The following is a 17916-nucleotide window of genomic DNA, read 5'->3' on the forward strand; positions in this document are numbered from 1 at the left end:
TGTCGGCACGATCCTGCTTTCCATATGACGTAACCTCGAGTTTTGTTTTTGCATATTAATTAGGCTGGAACAGTCCGTTTGTAATACAAACTGTGGCGGTGAAAACGAAGTAGGAAAAATTGCTATATCCCTTAAAATAAAAACTAAACCTCATGTAAAAGTTAGAATTATTTCAAGGAGGAAAGATGATGCAAAAGGGGTTACAATAAGCCATATTTGCAACAAAACGCATACATTTCATTAATATACTGATATATGATTATTTCCTGATATGCCAATCATCTGATAACATCTCGACTTTTCTAACCAGAATAATGAAAATGACATGAAAAGTGACCTGCAACTTTATCAGAATTAGATAAGTCAGCAAGATTAAATACATGGGATAGTTACATTATCTTAAGATGTTCAACATGTGATTACGAAAGTAAAAACCTATCGATCAGAACCGAACAAATGCAGGCTACTATTCGCTAAATATTCAGAAAATTATAAAACATCATTAATAATATTATTAGAAAAACACTTTAGACGAATAAATATGATAGCTTATTTGATTCGTTTGATTCTCTCAAATTTTGTCAATACTTGATACTAATTTTAAATATTTTAATTTTCACATTATTAGGAAAACCATTGACTATTTTCAAAAACTTTCCTTTTAGATCCATACATTTATCTCTTCGAAACATTTAATTGTAACTAACAACTAAATATTGCATTTCTTATTAAAACATGAAAGTGAATCTCAGTTCTCCTTCTACGAAACACCAACAAATTCTAATAATCAGATATTTTTTAATCACTTAAAATTACACACTTATTATCAATGACTCAAATAATAACTGCTCTAAAACTTAAGATAAATAATGAATTTTTGTGGAGTGACTCTATAATAGTCTTGTCTTGGCTGCAAAAGGAACCCTGCTGCATGAAAACATTTGTTGCTAATCAAGTTGCGGTGGGTGAAGAAATGACGGATGTGCGACAGTGGAGGTGCCATTACAGATCGAAAATCGTCAACATCGTCATCGAAAACGCCCGAGATAGCGCTGCCGCGCGGTTGCCTGATGTTTGCAAACTGCGTCCGCCTGAGCTGACAGTGGCGGCGCGTTCCACCAGGTGAAAATCCGGCTGATATTATCTCCAGGGGACTTGACTCGATCACGCTTGTCCAAAGTGAACTATGGTAGAAAGGTCCTGGTTTCCTGCTAAAGGATGATTATCCATGCAAAATGATTCCTACTGAAGTTCTGATGAACTCAAAAAAACTTAATGACTAAAATTTCGCTTAATATAAAAGTCAATTATTTCCTAAATCAATTCTTAAATTTGAGTAATAACTATGTTAAACTTTTGCGTATTTTAAGCTTTATTTACAGGTTCTAAAATAATTGCAAGGCTAAGAATAAGATTAGCGGTCCTCTTAAAAGTGAGGAAATTAAACATGCGGCATTAAAGCTAATCAAAATCGTTCAAGAAGAAGAGTTTAAAAAAGAATTAACTAATCTCCAAAAAGATGGTAAGGTGATTCCGAATAGTAAGTTAAAAAGTTTGTACCTTTTTTTAGATAAGGAAAATATTTTGTAGGTAGGTGGAGGACAAGCCAATAGTAAGTATAACTTTGAAAGAAAATTTACTATAATATTGCCAAAAAATCATAGATTAACGATCTTAATAGCAGAGATGGTCAATAAAAAATACATGGACACTGGATCTCAAGCATTACTGTGTAATATTAAACAAAAATTTTGGCCTTTAGGTGTTTGTAATCTTTGTAGGAAATTGGTTCGTGAATGCATGAATTGCTTTAAAGTAAAACCAGTCCCTTGTGAGCAATTCATGGCCCCTTTACCATAAGAAAGAGTTACACCAAACTTCCCATTCAATTGTGTAGGAGTTGATTTTTGAAGGCCTTTTATGATAAAGTACAAAAATAACAGAAAAGGAATTCTTAATAAAATATATTTATGCATTTTTGTTTGTTTTGTAACAAAGGCGATTTAACGAGTAACATTTGGAGCTTGTTACAGACCTTTCTAATGAGGCCTTTATCGCAGCTTTAAAAAGGTTTGTTAGTAGAAGAGGTAAGTGCGCACGTATCTTTTCCAACAACGCGATAAATTTTGTTGAAGTAATTTAGAATTGAAAAAATTGAACAAATTGATCAACAAACCAGACGAGAAGTTAGGTAATCAATTATCCATCGCGGGTATTGACTGGACTTTCATTCCCTCCACGTGCTCCTAATCACGGAGGACTCTGGGAGGCAGCCGTCAAATATCATCTCAGATGTTTGGTGGGAAATTTAAAATTAACACTGAAGGAATTTTTAACTATAATTACCCAAATCGAGGGGATACTTAATTCACGCCTACTATGTCAGCTGAGTTAGATGAATTTGACCCCTGGTCATGTTTTGATTGGGAGACCATTAACTTAAAAGTTACCACACGTCCCGATTTTTGGAGGACTGTCCCGCGTCCCCCCGATTTTTAGAAAACGTCTGCATTTCTTATTTTAAATGTACTGTAAAAATATATTACCTATTATTTATTAATTATTATAGTAAATATAAAGAAATAAAAAAACACATAAAATGCATGCAGAATAAACTAAATTAGGCGATGTAACGAGTTAGATTTACTCGGTGGTGTTCGATCATTAACGTTACGTCTCGTCAAGGAATACGTATTATTAACCCTTTGCACTAGAGCAGTGCCTCTCAGGCACCACTGCATGTGATGCGATAACTAGAGCGGTGCCTGAGAGGCACCATTCGAATCGATGTGTTTATTTGTGTTTGACCTAAGGAATATCGCTTGAGAGATCTACTTGGCCTTTGTACATCATATTACGAGGTGCCTGAATAGCTATAAGGATGTCTTATCTAAAATAAAGGTTGTCTTTGCAATGATTATGCGATTAAATGTCTTATCTCAAAAATACTTGCGACCGCGGGTAGGACTCTGTCTTCGACATCAGTTCGAACTCAACCTTCTTGCCGATCGCAGTATTTCTTTCAAAGTTACTGAGCCCAATAAGTATGGAACACGACGAAGAAGTTACTTCTAGCGAAGATGAGTTTAATGTTTTGGCAATAACGAACGAAATTACATCACTACAAAGACAGCTTGCCCATGAGAACGAAGACGGAAGTGATAAAGATAGTGACGACGTTAGAGGAGCAAGGAGACGAAAAATCCGAATAATCGATAGTGAATCTGGAAGCCAAAGTAATTGTACAGAAGAGACTGAACCTTCAGAATGGACAGTGTGCACAGAAAAGCGCCTCAAGCGCAAAGGGTTATTAGCTGAAGAGCTATTTGCTTTCCACACCATTAAACCACAATCAAAGTTTCAGATCAATTGATTGTATGTCGCAAATGATCAAAACATTGTACAACAAAAATTTGCATGTGCAAGGACAAAAACCGAAGCAATTATCTGTAATGTTTTTTTCACTATATTCGTTTTCACAATTGCAGAAAGAATTAGATTTAAATGCACATTTATATCCATATATTATGATGCTTCCAACCACAAAGATTTAATATTATTTCCCACAATTGTTAGACTTTTTGATTCAGAAACAGGAATTAAAATTAGAATATTAGATTTTGTTTCATTGTAGAGTGAAACTTCACAAATAGTTTTTGATTCAATAAGTACCATTTTAAAAAAGAATAATTTGAACAATAAAATTATTGCCTATTGTGAGGATAACACTAACGCAAATTTTGGTGGAAAAGCTAGAAGACGCATCAATAACGTTTTTACGAAACTTAACGAACATTTGAACCAATAAATTATTCGGGTAGGTTGTGCAGCTCACATTCTACACAGTACTATTCAAATAGCATCTGACTTACTTCCAGTGGATCTTGAAAATATTAATGCAAAAATTTATTCGTATTTTTATATACATATACACTGTGCGTGTTGAAAGTTTCAAGAATAGCAGAGATCGAATATAAAAGAATTATTGGTTACAGCAAAACACGATGGTTAGCTCTTTTACCAGCTGTAGAAAATATTTTTGAAATATACGAACCATTAAAATCATACTTTTTATAACAAGATAAATGTTCAAGAATATTGCTGCTCTTTATTGAAAACGACACATCACAAATTTGGCATCAATTCATCCACAACCAAGCTACATTATTTCACAATGCTGTGAAAATTATTGAAGGAGACAAGATTTCAATTACGGAAGTGTCAAATGAAATCGATAACTTAAAAACAAAACTGCGAGAAATAATTGATAACGATTACGTTCCTTTAGTTATTCGAAAGGTTTCGTTTGGTTTATTAGATTACGGCAAAGCACTCGAGGGCTATTTGCCTTAAGAAAGAGATGCCTTTCGTTTAAGGGAAACTGGCTCGTATACACGTTACACATGGGGAAAACCATGAAAACACCCATGCAGCCAGCCCGTTCGCGAGATCCGAACCTCGGACCGAACTACCAGTGTTCAGCGACGTTACCGTTCGGCCGCTGGTGGGCAGTTATTCGAAAGGACATTACTACGTTGGCAGAACGAGTTGCCATTAAACGACCTGATTTTCTGAAAGAAGTCAGAAATTTTTATAATAACTGCTTGGAATATTTTGAAGAACGGACAGTTCAATTCGAGGATATTAAATATTTTCATTGAATGACATTAAAAAAGGGAGATTTTATGGGAACATGTAGAAACATCTTTTTAATATATTAGTAACCATTTTCCGAAAAATAATATTTGCGAAAATGATGTTTTTGATGAGGTGCCATTGGTAAAAAGATACGTTACTGACAAAAAAATTAAATGTTGGTTGTCTGCAAATGTGGAAATAGACAAAAAATGGACGGAGTTATTCCTTCATTTTAAACAGAATACTATTCCTTATGAAAATATTTTGAAAATTGTAGAACATACGCTTTCCCTTCCAGGAACAAATGCAGCAATAGAACGTGTTTCTTCTAGTATCAATAAAATATGGACAACTGAACAAAACGCAGTTGAACATTAAAACTTTAAAATATGTATTAAGCGCAAAATATAATTTGACCAATTCATGTGAGAAATTTCACAATATTTTAATAAATGATCCGAATGTATTGCAAAGTATTCACTCGGATAAAAAATATGACCGTGAAAGACAACCATAAATTTTCTCAATAAAACTTTTAATTAATTAAAAAACATAATATTCAAATTATAGTTTTTTACAAATATTTTTACAGCTACCAATAGTTAATAATAAATATATTTTTGTATATTTATATATAAGTAAATAAATGTATACAATAAATTTTTTTTTAAAATTATTGGTCTGCTTTCATAACTAAATTGTAATTCTCATTTCAGTCCATTTGTCTCGATGAAAATGTGGTCACATTACAATAACTGCATTAGTTGAACCCAGCATTTTAAATGCAAATGATAACATGTTAAACAACTGGGAAAAATTAACGAAAGGAATTCAGTCCATCTGGAAATGTTAGTCAAACAATTATTTAAGTACACTTCAACAAAGAAATTAATGGTATTATACAAAACAAAATTGTAAAAGTTGGTACTATGGTCATTCTACGAGAAGATAATACACCTGTTTATAATTGGCCATTAGGCAGAATTATAGAAATGCTAGCAAGTAAACATAATAAAGAGTCGTAAAAGTAAAAACAAAAAATGGAACTTTTACAAGGAAAATTTCTAAAATTTGCATTCTGCCTTTACCTAAATGAGTAAAATTAAAGTACCGTAATGTCCGGGAGAAACGCCGCAGCATTTACATGTTTTAAACCAAAAATTTCAGCGGGTGCGGCGTTTCTACCCATGCGGCGCTTAGGTGCACTGAAAAAGATATTTCCTATGATGTCATTGTGTATAGTTTGAATGACCTTGTCATTGTACATAGATTGGTGTTGTTCTCACACAAAAGACCACTCAGTTGCTTTCTGCGAACTTTATTTTGTGTATTCTTTCCCTTGAACGGACCTACATGCCTTATTCACCCTAAACGGAATCTCAGAACAACAATATTCGTACCTCTTTCAAATCAGCATTCCCATCAGTTTGAATAGTCTCTTTTCTCTGCCATTCCATGAATTTTCCAGGACCCATCCTCTCCCATTGTAAGTCTACTGCAATTTTTTTTGAAAGGCGGACACCACCTACCTGCATTGCAATAACGAATTCTGACGTATTTTCTCTTCAGTACAAATTGATTTTTCTTGGCACTCTGCCAGATACAGATCCCATCAGTTTGGGACAAGCAAAGAACGTCTATGTAAAGAAGGAAAGGCTTCACAGACGTAATGTAAACCAGTTTGTCTTTTACGCCGCTTGAAAGAAGAGGGAAAATTCGCCAAGGAATTTGCCGACGGAAACTGTTGGCGAGAATTTCCCCTTCTGTGATGTACCAGACCTGGCTGACATTTTCCTCCTTCTCCGCGACGTGTACAGGAAATTGAGGACCACGGGTTAATATGAATAAGAAAATTAGGTGAAGTTTCACTTTCACTGGCTGTTGAACTTGCATTATCCATATCGCATTTTGATGTCTGATTTTATATGACATATTCCGTCAATATGAAGGGGAAAAAATGGAGTCACACAGCTTTAAACTCTTGATAAAGGTGACTGTCGAACTTCGACATCATCTTTGATGCTTTGGCGCTTTTTGGCGACAGATGTTTTATGCATGCGCAACTGTTTCCTGCTGTTGCGGAGTTTTCCTTCTTAACAATTCATATTCTTTGGGTACAAGTACTTATTGAATAGTTTTTAAGTAAGAAGGGAGCGGAAAATTTTTAAAAATGGTACCTAAACGGCACAGAAGCTTTACTGCTGGTTTTAAGATTAATGTAATTTCACATGCTGTACGAATTGGAAATACAACAGCAGCTCGAGTGTTTGAAGTGGACGAGAGATGCATTCGACATTGCAGAACTTAAAAATAGGCCACACAGAAAAGAGCCAAAAGAAGTGGTACTGTAAGGTGGCCGAATCTACAGAACGACCTCACAAACTGGATAAAGGAGCAACGAGGAAAGAGAATGGCAATTTCGACTGTAAAAATTCACTTACAAGCAAAATTTATGGCAAAACAAATGAACAGAGATGATTTCAAAGGAGGGCCTTGCTGGTGTAGCAGATTTATGAAAAGAAAAATATTTCTGTACGTACTAGAACAGTCTGGCAACAATTACCAATAAACTGGCAAGATAAAAAGGCATCTTTTCTAAAATATGTGACAGATATTATTGACAAAAAAGAACCATCTTCCATCACAGATAATAAATATGGATGGAACGCTGTTAGCTTTCGACTTTCCTGCAAACAGAGCTGTTGATGAAACTGGTGCAAAAGCTGTATCTGTGCTATGACAAGGCATCAAAGAATGTCATTTACATACGTGTTAGCTTATGCCGCAAACGGTGACAAGCTAAAGCCGATGGTCATTTTTTAAAAGAAAAACTATTCCAAAGGGAGATTTTCCTAATGACGTAATTATTTGTGCAAACGAGAATGGATGGATGTGCGAAACAATCATGCACGAGTGGCTACAAAAAGTTTGGCAGTGTCGTACGGGATCTCTTTTCCAACCAAAAGGGTTATTGAAAATGGATTACATGTGTGCATGTTTACTCGAGTTGGTGAAAACCAGATGTCAAAAATCGTCTATGACCACAGTAATAATTCCTGGTGATTTGACAAAAATCTTACAAACATTAGATTTTTCAGGTAATAAATCCTTCAAAGCTGAAGTCCGAAAGTGGCGGGAGTGTTGCATGAGCGAAGGATTGCATACATATACCATAAGAGGGAAAATGCTTAGAGCATCTTAAGAAGTTGCAAAGTGGGTAGGAAGTGTGTGGAAATGAGTGAAAATATCGTTCAATAATAGCAGCGTTCAAAGAAGCTGAAATTATATACTCAGATAGAGACTGTAAACCAAGAGGATGAATGTGACGATCTGGAAGACTTGGATCAAGATTTACTAAATCTTTTTAATTCAGATAGTGAAGAATGAGATTTTGATGGCTTCATTTGATGTACAGTTTGCTGTAATTCCTTTGTAAGTAAAACTTTCTTTTGCCATCCAAATTTAATATCTCGTTGTTGCAACATTTTTTATAATATAGTATGAGTATGACAAACATGGACTTCTTTAGTGGGTAAATATAAGTATATTCATGAACATAAATATATTTTCAACATTTTTTACCTTTAATTTATTTTTGAATTAGAGTTTCATGCCACACATTTCTCTTAACTGATATGTCATATATCAGGACATAAGTCAAGATTTTGCGTCTATACAGACCACGACGATTTAATCTATTGCGGCGTTTCTACGCAATTTTAATTTTTTTCCCACAATTTTTCTCGAATGCGACATTTGCGCTCATGTGGCCTATCTTCCGGAAATTACAAGATGTATATCCATAAGCTTTGTTATTATATTGTAATCAGACCGTGTTGTAATGCTGTATTTGTGAAAATTTTAAATTGTTGAACGTAACCGTGTCAATGGTGGGCGGTACTTTTGTGCCTGCGAGCGCAGCGCCCCCGGTTAGAAAAACTTTACTGGTGATTCAGTCGATGAGAGTAATGTTGGAATAAGGCGAGAGATCTAATAAATGAGTGTGTTTACCTTACTACTGAGTATCTGTTTTATTTTACAGTCCACTGTGAAGGATATTTCCATACTATCTATGAAAATGAGTGTTCAATTGTCCTAAAATAATACTGCCCTGAACATATGATACTTGCTTTCTGCTTCTCCTTAGACGCGTTTCCCCCTTGTCTATCTCTTCATAATTATATTTTAACTATGAAATGGTACCAATTTCATTCTCCAAAACAAGCACTATGATGCCCAATTATTTAAACTGGCTTATTAGAATGCTTAGTCAACTAAAATAAAAAAAGATTACTTAAATCTGCAACACTGCAAGCTTCTTTGATATTGCGCATCTACATCTGCCTTCTGTGTTTCCAAACTATTACATATATACACATACAAGGTACAGAGAAATTTTATGTTTAAGATCCCTACACTAAATGCAGTCGTAGCCACTAATTCCATTACCATTAATTCATTTTTTAGAAATTCAGCCTGTATCAAATTTCTTTTACTTTAATAACACTGCAAAAGACTAATTTTTCTACCATTATTAATACTGCAAAAATGCTGTGTCACGAGAATCAAATAATAATAAAAAGATAGCTAACTTTAAAAACCAAGCTCTATAAACTTTAGGATTAACAAGCAGTTTACTTAAAATACAGTCATGCAGTCTTCAAAATTTTTAAATACGATTGTTAAGTTATAAAGATAAAAGTTGAGGAAAACAGGTACATATGTTTTAAAGAACAATCAATATTAGTTCGAAGAACTTTTATTCAGTATACAAATACAATGAACAAATTTACAAATGAAATTCAAAAATTTATCTTTCAGTATAATGAAATAAATCTTCAGTAAACACAAAGTTCGACATTTTAACCTTCTCATTTATTTGACAATATCAAAAGTTATGGCAGAAAGCTAAACATATATTAAAAGAAATATATGTCTGCTGCATCTCATTAAATCTCATTAATAAAAAATAAAATTTAGAAATGTAAAAAAACTATCTTAAATGTAAAAAACCATCTTAAAATGTATGTAGATATTATAAAGTTGAAAACACATCTCATTTTCTCCCAGTGATGCCAAATATTTGACAACTCAGTGTCAAGAGTCCAAAGCCCGTTTTCAAACAGGTAAAAATCATAATATCACTGTAAGTCATTAAAAACACAAGTAGAGTCATTAGAGTCTCCTGCATCTAAATTTTGATTATCACGTTTAGCATCTAATTCTCCACTTCGAGGTTTAGCATCTAACATTTTATTTTCAGTTTCGGTGTCATTAGCTCGAAACACACAATTTTTAACTGCTCTGGTACCAGATGCAGCCTCGTCCTTCACCTTCCTTTTTTTAATTTTTGTTTGGGCATCTTCCTCATTATTCAACATGGAGCTCCTGGGTCTCTGAAACATAAATGATAAAAATTAATGAATGTAAGTACAATGTCCACCACAATATACAGTCAAAAGTCGTTAATCCGGACTCGTCGGGACTTCGGCGATTCCGGATTATCGATTTTTCCGGATTATAGATCATCAGTTTAAATCTGGTAAAATGGCATGCAGAAATTATAAAATTAAAAATATAAAACCGTAATTTACGAAATAAAGAACAATTATGATCTAAAGGGTATCAAAATTTACAAAAAAAAGCTTAATATTTGTTTACTTTATTAAACATTTCTTTCAGTTTAAGTTGATTCGTTTTTTATGTGATAATACATTCTCTTTAATTCTATAAACAGACATAATTTCTTGTTCAGTTACAAAGTTCCGCTGTTCACGTCCTATAATTGCTGTGTCGAGAATACCGACTAATCTGTCAATCGAAATTTTTTCGTTTTCAATAACCTCTGTCACTTTCTTCGCTATCGGAAGCGAATTATAATGACGAGGCATTTGATTTAAATCATATCAAAGATGGAGTACATCGAGATGAAATACTACATTGAGTAAGCAATTATAAACCAAATAAAATAAAAACATCTGCCCTTAAGATAAGGATAGTGAATTCATTGCACGCCGCCGCTGCGTTAAAGATAAACAAAGTTTAGATAAACAAACGTTAAAGTTTAGATAAACAAGCGTTAAAGTTTAGATAAACAAAATATATGCCTTTATCCATTTTTTTGCAGCAATTCCACTTTTTGTGTAATGGGCTCCGAAAGATACTTTCGCTTTATTAGTAAATATATATCGAAAATTCTATTTGACATAATCGAAAGTTCAAGCTTACTTTTATAAAATTGCTCTAACAGTCTGCAAAATATAATAATCCGGATCCAATTCGAAGATTAAGGAACAACGCAATCTGCAACATTAACTGAAATAGATAATTAGATAATTTTAGCTTAGCTTATCCCGTCCGTTATACATTAAACGCGCATTCATAAACATATTTTGCGCACGTGCACACGCAAATTCGCAGCGGTAAAGGTCTTACGCGCATGCGTCAACGCGACGCATGCGCAGAAAGGTTGTAGCTCTGAGGTCCGGATTATAGATCATTCCGGATTATGGGTGTCCGAATTAACGACTTTTGACTGTACTAAATATTTACACGAAAAACACTTGCCAAATTTAGCAGACATGATGCAAATTCATAGCTTTAAGATGAATGATTCAAGTGCATTAGATGAAACTCATTGTGGCTATAAAAATAAATATACATATGTCATATGTGAACACTTAATATTTACTCTTTACAAACCTACACATTAAGCATTGCTTGAAGATATATGAAGCTTAAAAACAGATAAGTTTGACTGCATATTACAATTTTTTGAAAGACAGTTATGGTTATGAAATCCATAATGGCTCAGATATGACCACTGGACAATTCTCAACACTAGTGTATTGTTAGCTGAGTTAAAGCATGACAGTTTATTAAAGATGCTATTTTTATTGACGTTCCATACTTTCTCATCTTTGCTTTCTGTAATATGGCTTCAGAAAAAATTTCAGATGAATGAGTCAGTACTTCAGAGACCCTTTCTTGTTTGTCCAATGGTTAGTGCATGCTTTGATAATAAGTATATGGCCACTCTTAAATTTGAGACTAATGACATCAAATCTAAGCATAGTGGTTACAAAAATTATGAAGTCTGTTAGAACTGGGTCAATAAAATAGCGCAGCTTATATAAAGAATGTACTTATTCACAATATGCAAGTTCAGGGAGAATAAAATCTTAGTCTTATGTACATTAAGTATTTAGACTTAAGAACACAATTAAAAAACATAACAACCGTTACATTTTTCTGACACTGCAAAATTCTAAAGTATGAAAACTTATTATTTTATTATCAAGACACATGCACTTTTATATATGTCCTAATTAAACATCGAGTTGCAACATACTTCCAGCTTTGCCGTGACAGGGTATTGTAAAGCAAGGCAAGTAAATACATTTTAATTAATTCAAAACACTTGGAAAATTTTTAAAACTCAAAAAAATTATTTTTGTTAAAACAAAAACACATTCTTAAAATATTTTTCTTTATTGAATTATATGTTTACAATACATGAAATAATAAAAACCTATATATCACCAAACATTTTCAAATACACAATTATTGTACATTACTTATTGCGTCTACAGTAAATTAAATATTAAATCACATCAGCTGCTACAAAATAATAAGCAAAAAACCTAAATAAATTATTTATTAAAAAAGTCTAAATAAATAATTCAAAAGTTCTCATAAATTTAGCCTGTCTGGCTTAAATATTTGTCAACAACTTCTTGTGACCACACTCGGGTTGGAATGTAAATCAGTTTCCTTCTGAATTATTGCCTCTTTGCTTTTGACAACTAATAGGATTCAATCGCTGGAGTGGCCAAAATAATTCTCTAGGACCTACACATAAGTTTAGCCATATGTTGTTTTCCATCTCTCCCATTAACTCTTTGAAATCCAGACCCTTCGCTAACTTGTATCCTTAAAATACCGAACCGCCCGAAATAGTTTTCCAGTTTCACAGCAATTTCCTCCCCTCCCCACCCATTAACGCAGAAAATAGGTGTGAAGATTTCCAGTGACATCCTTTGTACTTTTTAACAAAGATTCCATTAGCCTTTGACCCCGTTCTTTATAAAACTATTCTGAAGGTCAGACCAACAAGCCTTTCTGGCTTTGTTATGATCAGGACTGAGATTTTGTTTATTTCCGTTATTTTTATAGGAAGGAATAAATTGTTCAAAAATAAATATAACCCTTAAATTTTTTAAACTGATTTTTTATTGCTGTTTAAAGCTTAAAAGCACACTGTCCCACAAAAGAATCAACAACGAAATGTCAAGATCAACCAGAAGATAAGAAACCTCTTAGAACAAGCTGTCTGCAGTAAACTGATACAATGCATTTGGGGAAACTGCACCTGCTACTGCATATTTTAGGGGTAGGGAAGAAAACAAGATTACAATCTCGGCCGTTTTCAGGCGGTTCTGGTTGTTTCAATGTAGGGCCGTGTGGGGCGGATTGGATGTGAAGGAGTTAAGGGAGTTCAGTCGCTATGAGGAAGTTAAGGGAAGTTAAGGGTCGCTATGAAGGAGTTAAGGGAGCCAAAGGCCAATTAATCCTTTTAATGTTATTGGAACCTACTAGAACTACATCTCCCTTTGCATTTCTCTAACATCTCATTATCCAAGCAGTCATTTTCAGAATTTCAAACTACTCCGAGAAATATAAAAATCGATCACTTGCATTCTCATTTAGTATGATATTTGTTGCATTTATTACAAACTTTTTCTTCTGCAAAGCTTCCTTGGGACTAATTATTTTTCCTTTAGGCCAACATACTTTTGGCTCCTTAAACCAAGATTCTTGTCCAGGTACAAAAATGAGATGGCAAATCTGCCAGGCTGACAAAGCTATTCCACGATTCATTGTTTGTTATGCAAGTCAGCACTACCAAATGATCAGTCCAAAAATATGTCTTGAATGGCGACTTTAATGCATCTTTTTGGGATGGTAGGCTTCTTTATCAGTGTTACTCTGGATGTAGCAGCAGCTAAATTTATTGATGATTCTATTTTGATCTTCATAGTGTAAAAATGTATAAAAGCAAAGGTATTCTGGGAGGCATGACAAAACAAATGTAAACTAGCACTTTCAATAGTTCCATAATGCATTCTTCTATGCATTGAGCACTCATTCATGGGCATGCTAATCCAATGGGATCACAGATGCTATTAATTATTGATAGTAACTTTCCTCTGTTGTAGGTCCCCCTAAAAACTCCAGTTCCTTTGGAAATTCACATTAAAATTTATCCTTCAGAGCGTTTGATTTCAGATCAAGTATAGTTGGGTCCACCAACAGTATAAATTGAATCCTCCCATTTTCATTATTTCCTTTGCTTAATCTGGCAATAATTGAAGCTCATTTTCATCTCCAACACTTGTGAATAAGTTATCAATGTGGAACTTTTCTTTTAAGACTTCAACAATGGATAGCAAGTCTTCTCTTTTAAACATTTCAAAATTTAAGTAAAATGAAATGTAAGAAAGGGCTTGAAGAGAAGCAAAAAATTACTCAACAATGTCTATACACTTTCATTGCTGCACAATTAACATCTTCCTACCACAAAAACTGGAGCACATCTGTCTTCTTGTTTGATGCCAATCAGTAAAAAAGCCTGTTTAATATCAGCACTCACTCCAATCTTTCCAATTCTAAACCCATGTAATAAGTGTGGAGACTTGTCCAGTATGCAGAATATCATAGGGCCACACAGTCATATGGCTGGCTTTGAAGACGCGTCAAAATCATGAGGATTTTGGTTGTAGCACTCAACATTTTGATTATTGGAACATGTGGCAAGTAAAATATCGATTGATAAGTATTAACCTCCTTTACTTCTTCAATTACACCCTTTCACTGCCATTGTAAAAATACACAATGATAGGATTCTAAAATATTGTCTCTTTTTAACCAATTACAAATGGTACATAATCTTGCCTTAGTGGTATCAAAATTATTATACAAAGGTGGGTGTCTAATAAGCCAGGGTAATGCCACTTCATACCACTGACCTGAATTAAAGGTTATTGTTTCTTAGAAATGACACAAAGTTTCTTCATCAAAACTTTCTTGGTTCAGACTTCGGTCAGATTGGATACTGTTAAAGACTCCAGATCCCACATTTTTTGCACTTCTACATTCCATATTTGATAAATTTAAGGCTAACATTTTCCTGTTGATTTCTTTATGTTGTCTGCCTAGGACACACCATCTAAATTTTGTCTCTATAGCAGAAATTCCTCATTTCAAAGTATTTAATTGCCTAGTGAGTATTTTTCCAATTGCACCAGCTTCAAGCAACATCTTAATAGGTGGCTCACCTGGTTCAATGTCAGATAGTTATTCCTTCTGTTGCAAGTTCTTCAATCAGTTGTGAATCTGAAACTTTCAGTAATCTTCAACAAATCACTGGCTGATCCAATACCGATACCCTGCAACAAAATTTCTTTTAAAGGCCTTCTAATTGTATATCATATCTGCAATAACCTGTTTCTGTGGTTCCCCCCTGTTGCTTGTGATAAAATTCCTTTCCCAGACTTTTCAATTCTTTTGCAAGCTCCTTCTCTATGCAAGATTGATGCAAGCCATTATCCAACAATGCTCTTATGCATCTCAATTTTCCTTTATGTTTGACTTCAACTATGACAGTATTTAAATAGATAATTTTCGAAAATAACTCCACAGAAATAATAGAAGTTGTTGTATCTCCAACATTTTTCGAATATTTTTTGCTTAATTCTATACACAGCAATGTGTAATGCCTTCTGTAACATACATTTTAGAAAACTTCAGCAGAATTTTACCATGTTACCAGCTTTTAAACAGGCCAAGGAACACCTTTTCTGATTTTCTTTTCTTGTATTGATATATATGTGCAATTATTGCAGAATCCTGGTTTTTATGATTTTTGTTGTAAAATAGGGAATTTATTGCACATGGTTTTTTTGATGATGATGCAGACATTAGAGTTGAAGTGGGAGGCATAGCAGTTTCTTGTATCTCTTGATGTGGTTTTCTAGCTTTCGAATGCGATACAAACCCAGATTCCGCCAACATGCAGTGCTCTTCTGCCTCTACCTCATTGCATAAAAATATCATCAACACTTTCAATACCTTTTTTTTTTTTGATCAAATGTGAAGAAGCATTTGCTGCTCTATATCATCTGTGCATATCCCATGCTTTACGAATATCAGTTTGCAAACAAGACTCATCACACCTAATGATTTCAATGCTCGTAAATAAGTTCTTAATTAATTACAGAAAACACTCAATTTTATACTGTAATGGTTAGTTACTCAAAAAGTCAGTAAATCTCAAATATAAATTTGAGTCAACAAATCATCCATTTCAAAATGGGATTATAAATGCTTCACCACTTTGGGATAATTCTCTTTGGAAGGAACTAGAGATGTAGCTATCAGCTACATCTCTAGCTCTCGATTTAGGCTTCAAGAAAGATAAGTATTAAAACTTAATCCTTTACTTTTAAACATTTATCTTCCTGTATGCATGAAAATTGGCTCCTTTCTTGGTATGAAATTGTATTCTTTTAACTCTAATGTTGGATGTGTTAAATATCTTGGTTTGGTTAAATTATCATTGATACACTTAACCCAATCTTTAGAATAACTCTTAAACTCGGTTTCGATAGCTATGAATTTATATCTATGTGACTCTGTTATATTATATTCTTCATCGGTAACTTCAATTAATTAATTTAACTGATCATCAACATTAAGCAAATGCTTATCTATATTGTTGCATGCATACAGGATCGTTATTAATTGAATGCACAAGTCCGATGAAAAATGAATAAAAATTTATTATTATCACAACAAATAAAACAAAAATGCTTAAATTTCTTCAGAGATAATCATACAATATCTCACAGTAGTTATCTTTTAAACTACTAAAAACATTCCACAGAACTAATTCAAAATAGAGAAACATTGAGAAAGCTAATCCAGTCTTGCCACAAATTCGCTACAGTAAAGAATAGCAGTTTTCTAAACAAAACTGAGCTGAGCTGTTCTTTCTCTGGCTGTTATAGCTTTTTAAATCGGCCGCACGAGATTGTTTTAGCAATTTCTCGAAATCAAAAAGACATTTGTTTATTAAATGTTAAATGCACGTGCTCTTGTATTTTTAATTTTCTGGCATAGCTTTCTCTTAATATTTGTCACGCGCTGCACTGCACGGGGAACAAAACAATTTAATTTATAATTCTACTAACATTAGCTATTTAAATACCAAATTCGTAACAATATCTTGTTGAAAAGAGTATGAACTTGCTGACTTTCAGTTTCTTTGTGTGACATCAGATCAGAAAGAATGGCACAGATTACTTCTTTCTCTTTTCTAAGACATTTATACTCTCATCAACCTCTGTTTTTTTCTGCTGAATCAGTCATCTTTACAATTAAAAGCTCTGTTTATTTCCATATATAACTTAAAATATTCTTCTACACTTAATATTAATGTTTCACAATAGCAGACGCCAACTAATTTATTGTTACAACTGGGTCAATAAAATAACATAGCTTATATAAAGAATGTACTTGGTGGTTTATAATTAAACTTTTGCTATAAACGACATCCTACAGCGCAAACGGATGAACGAAATGGTTAGGTTAGGTTATTTAATTACAGCAAAGCCTCAAGGGCTATCTGCCTAAGGGGAGGGATGCCTTCGTGGAGAACTTTCTAAGGGAAACTGGCTCGTTTACATGTTACACACGTCGGAATGCAAAGAAATTTTGTATATGGGCTATACATGAGAAGCGCTCATGGAATTTAGAAAAATTCAGTTCCAAAATGTCCACCAGAAGGCGCCTTTTCGGGAAAAACATGAAATTTAACACAATAATGACCGAAATGGAATACAGAAACAATATTAACAATCCAGAACAGGAATTATGAGTAACAAAATGCAAAATCAGGAAAAGCTGTCAGTTGTAAGAGAAAAATGTCAAGGTTTGCATGCTTGGAAAAAAGAGGAAGCTTTATGCAAAACATGTTAGTGCATAAATCATTTGCAGACATTGTGATGTTTAAGTCGACATTTCGACTGTACTAATGATGGTCTCTTTAGTTGAACATGCGTTATTGGTGAAGCTGTTTTACGAAAACAAGGAGAATGCTTCTGCTGCAGTTCATGAATTTTGTTGTAGAAAGAACATTCGACGTGGACCAATGTCTACTAAAGGTATTCGGGCCATGATTGAGAGATTTAAAGAGATGGGGTTCAACTGGGAAAGGTT

The 17916-nt window shown here is 33.7% G+C and overlaps 1 protein-coding gene across 7 annotated transcripts in view; it reads right to left on the reverse strand.

Annotated features, from left to right (window-relative positions):
- Positions 1-9381: 9381 nt before the first annotated feature.
- The window catches only part of LOC118197107 (uncharacterized), a 289292-nt gene continuing 280757 nt past the window's right edge, over positions 9382-17916 (reverse strand). For all 7 annotated transcript variants that reach the window (XM_085809940.1, XM_085809939.1, XM_085809938.1 and 4 more), the window contains one exon: positions 9382-10034. In XM_085809940.1, the coding sequence (XP_085666066.1) occupies positions 9780-10034 (255 nt within the window). In that variant the 3' untranslated portion in view covers positions 9382-9779. The remainder of the gene's footprint in view (positions 10035-17916) is intronic.

Source organism: Stegodyphus dumicola, chromosome X2 (genome assembly GCF_044657685.1).
Source record: "Stegodyphus dumicola isolate Sdum_Otavi_A_Nest chromosome X2, ASM4465768v1".
Taxonomy (NCBI): domain Eukaryota; kingdom Metazoa; phylum Arthropoda; class Arachnida; order Araneae; family Eresidae; genus Stegodyphus; species Stegodyphus dumicola.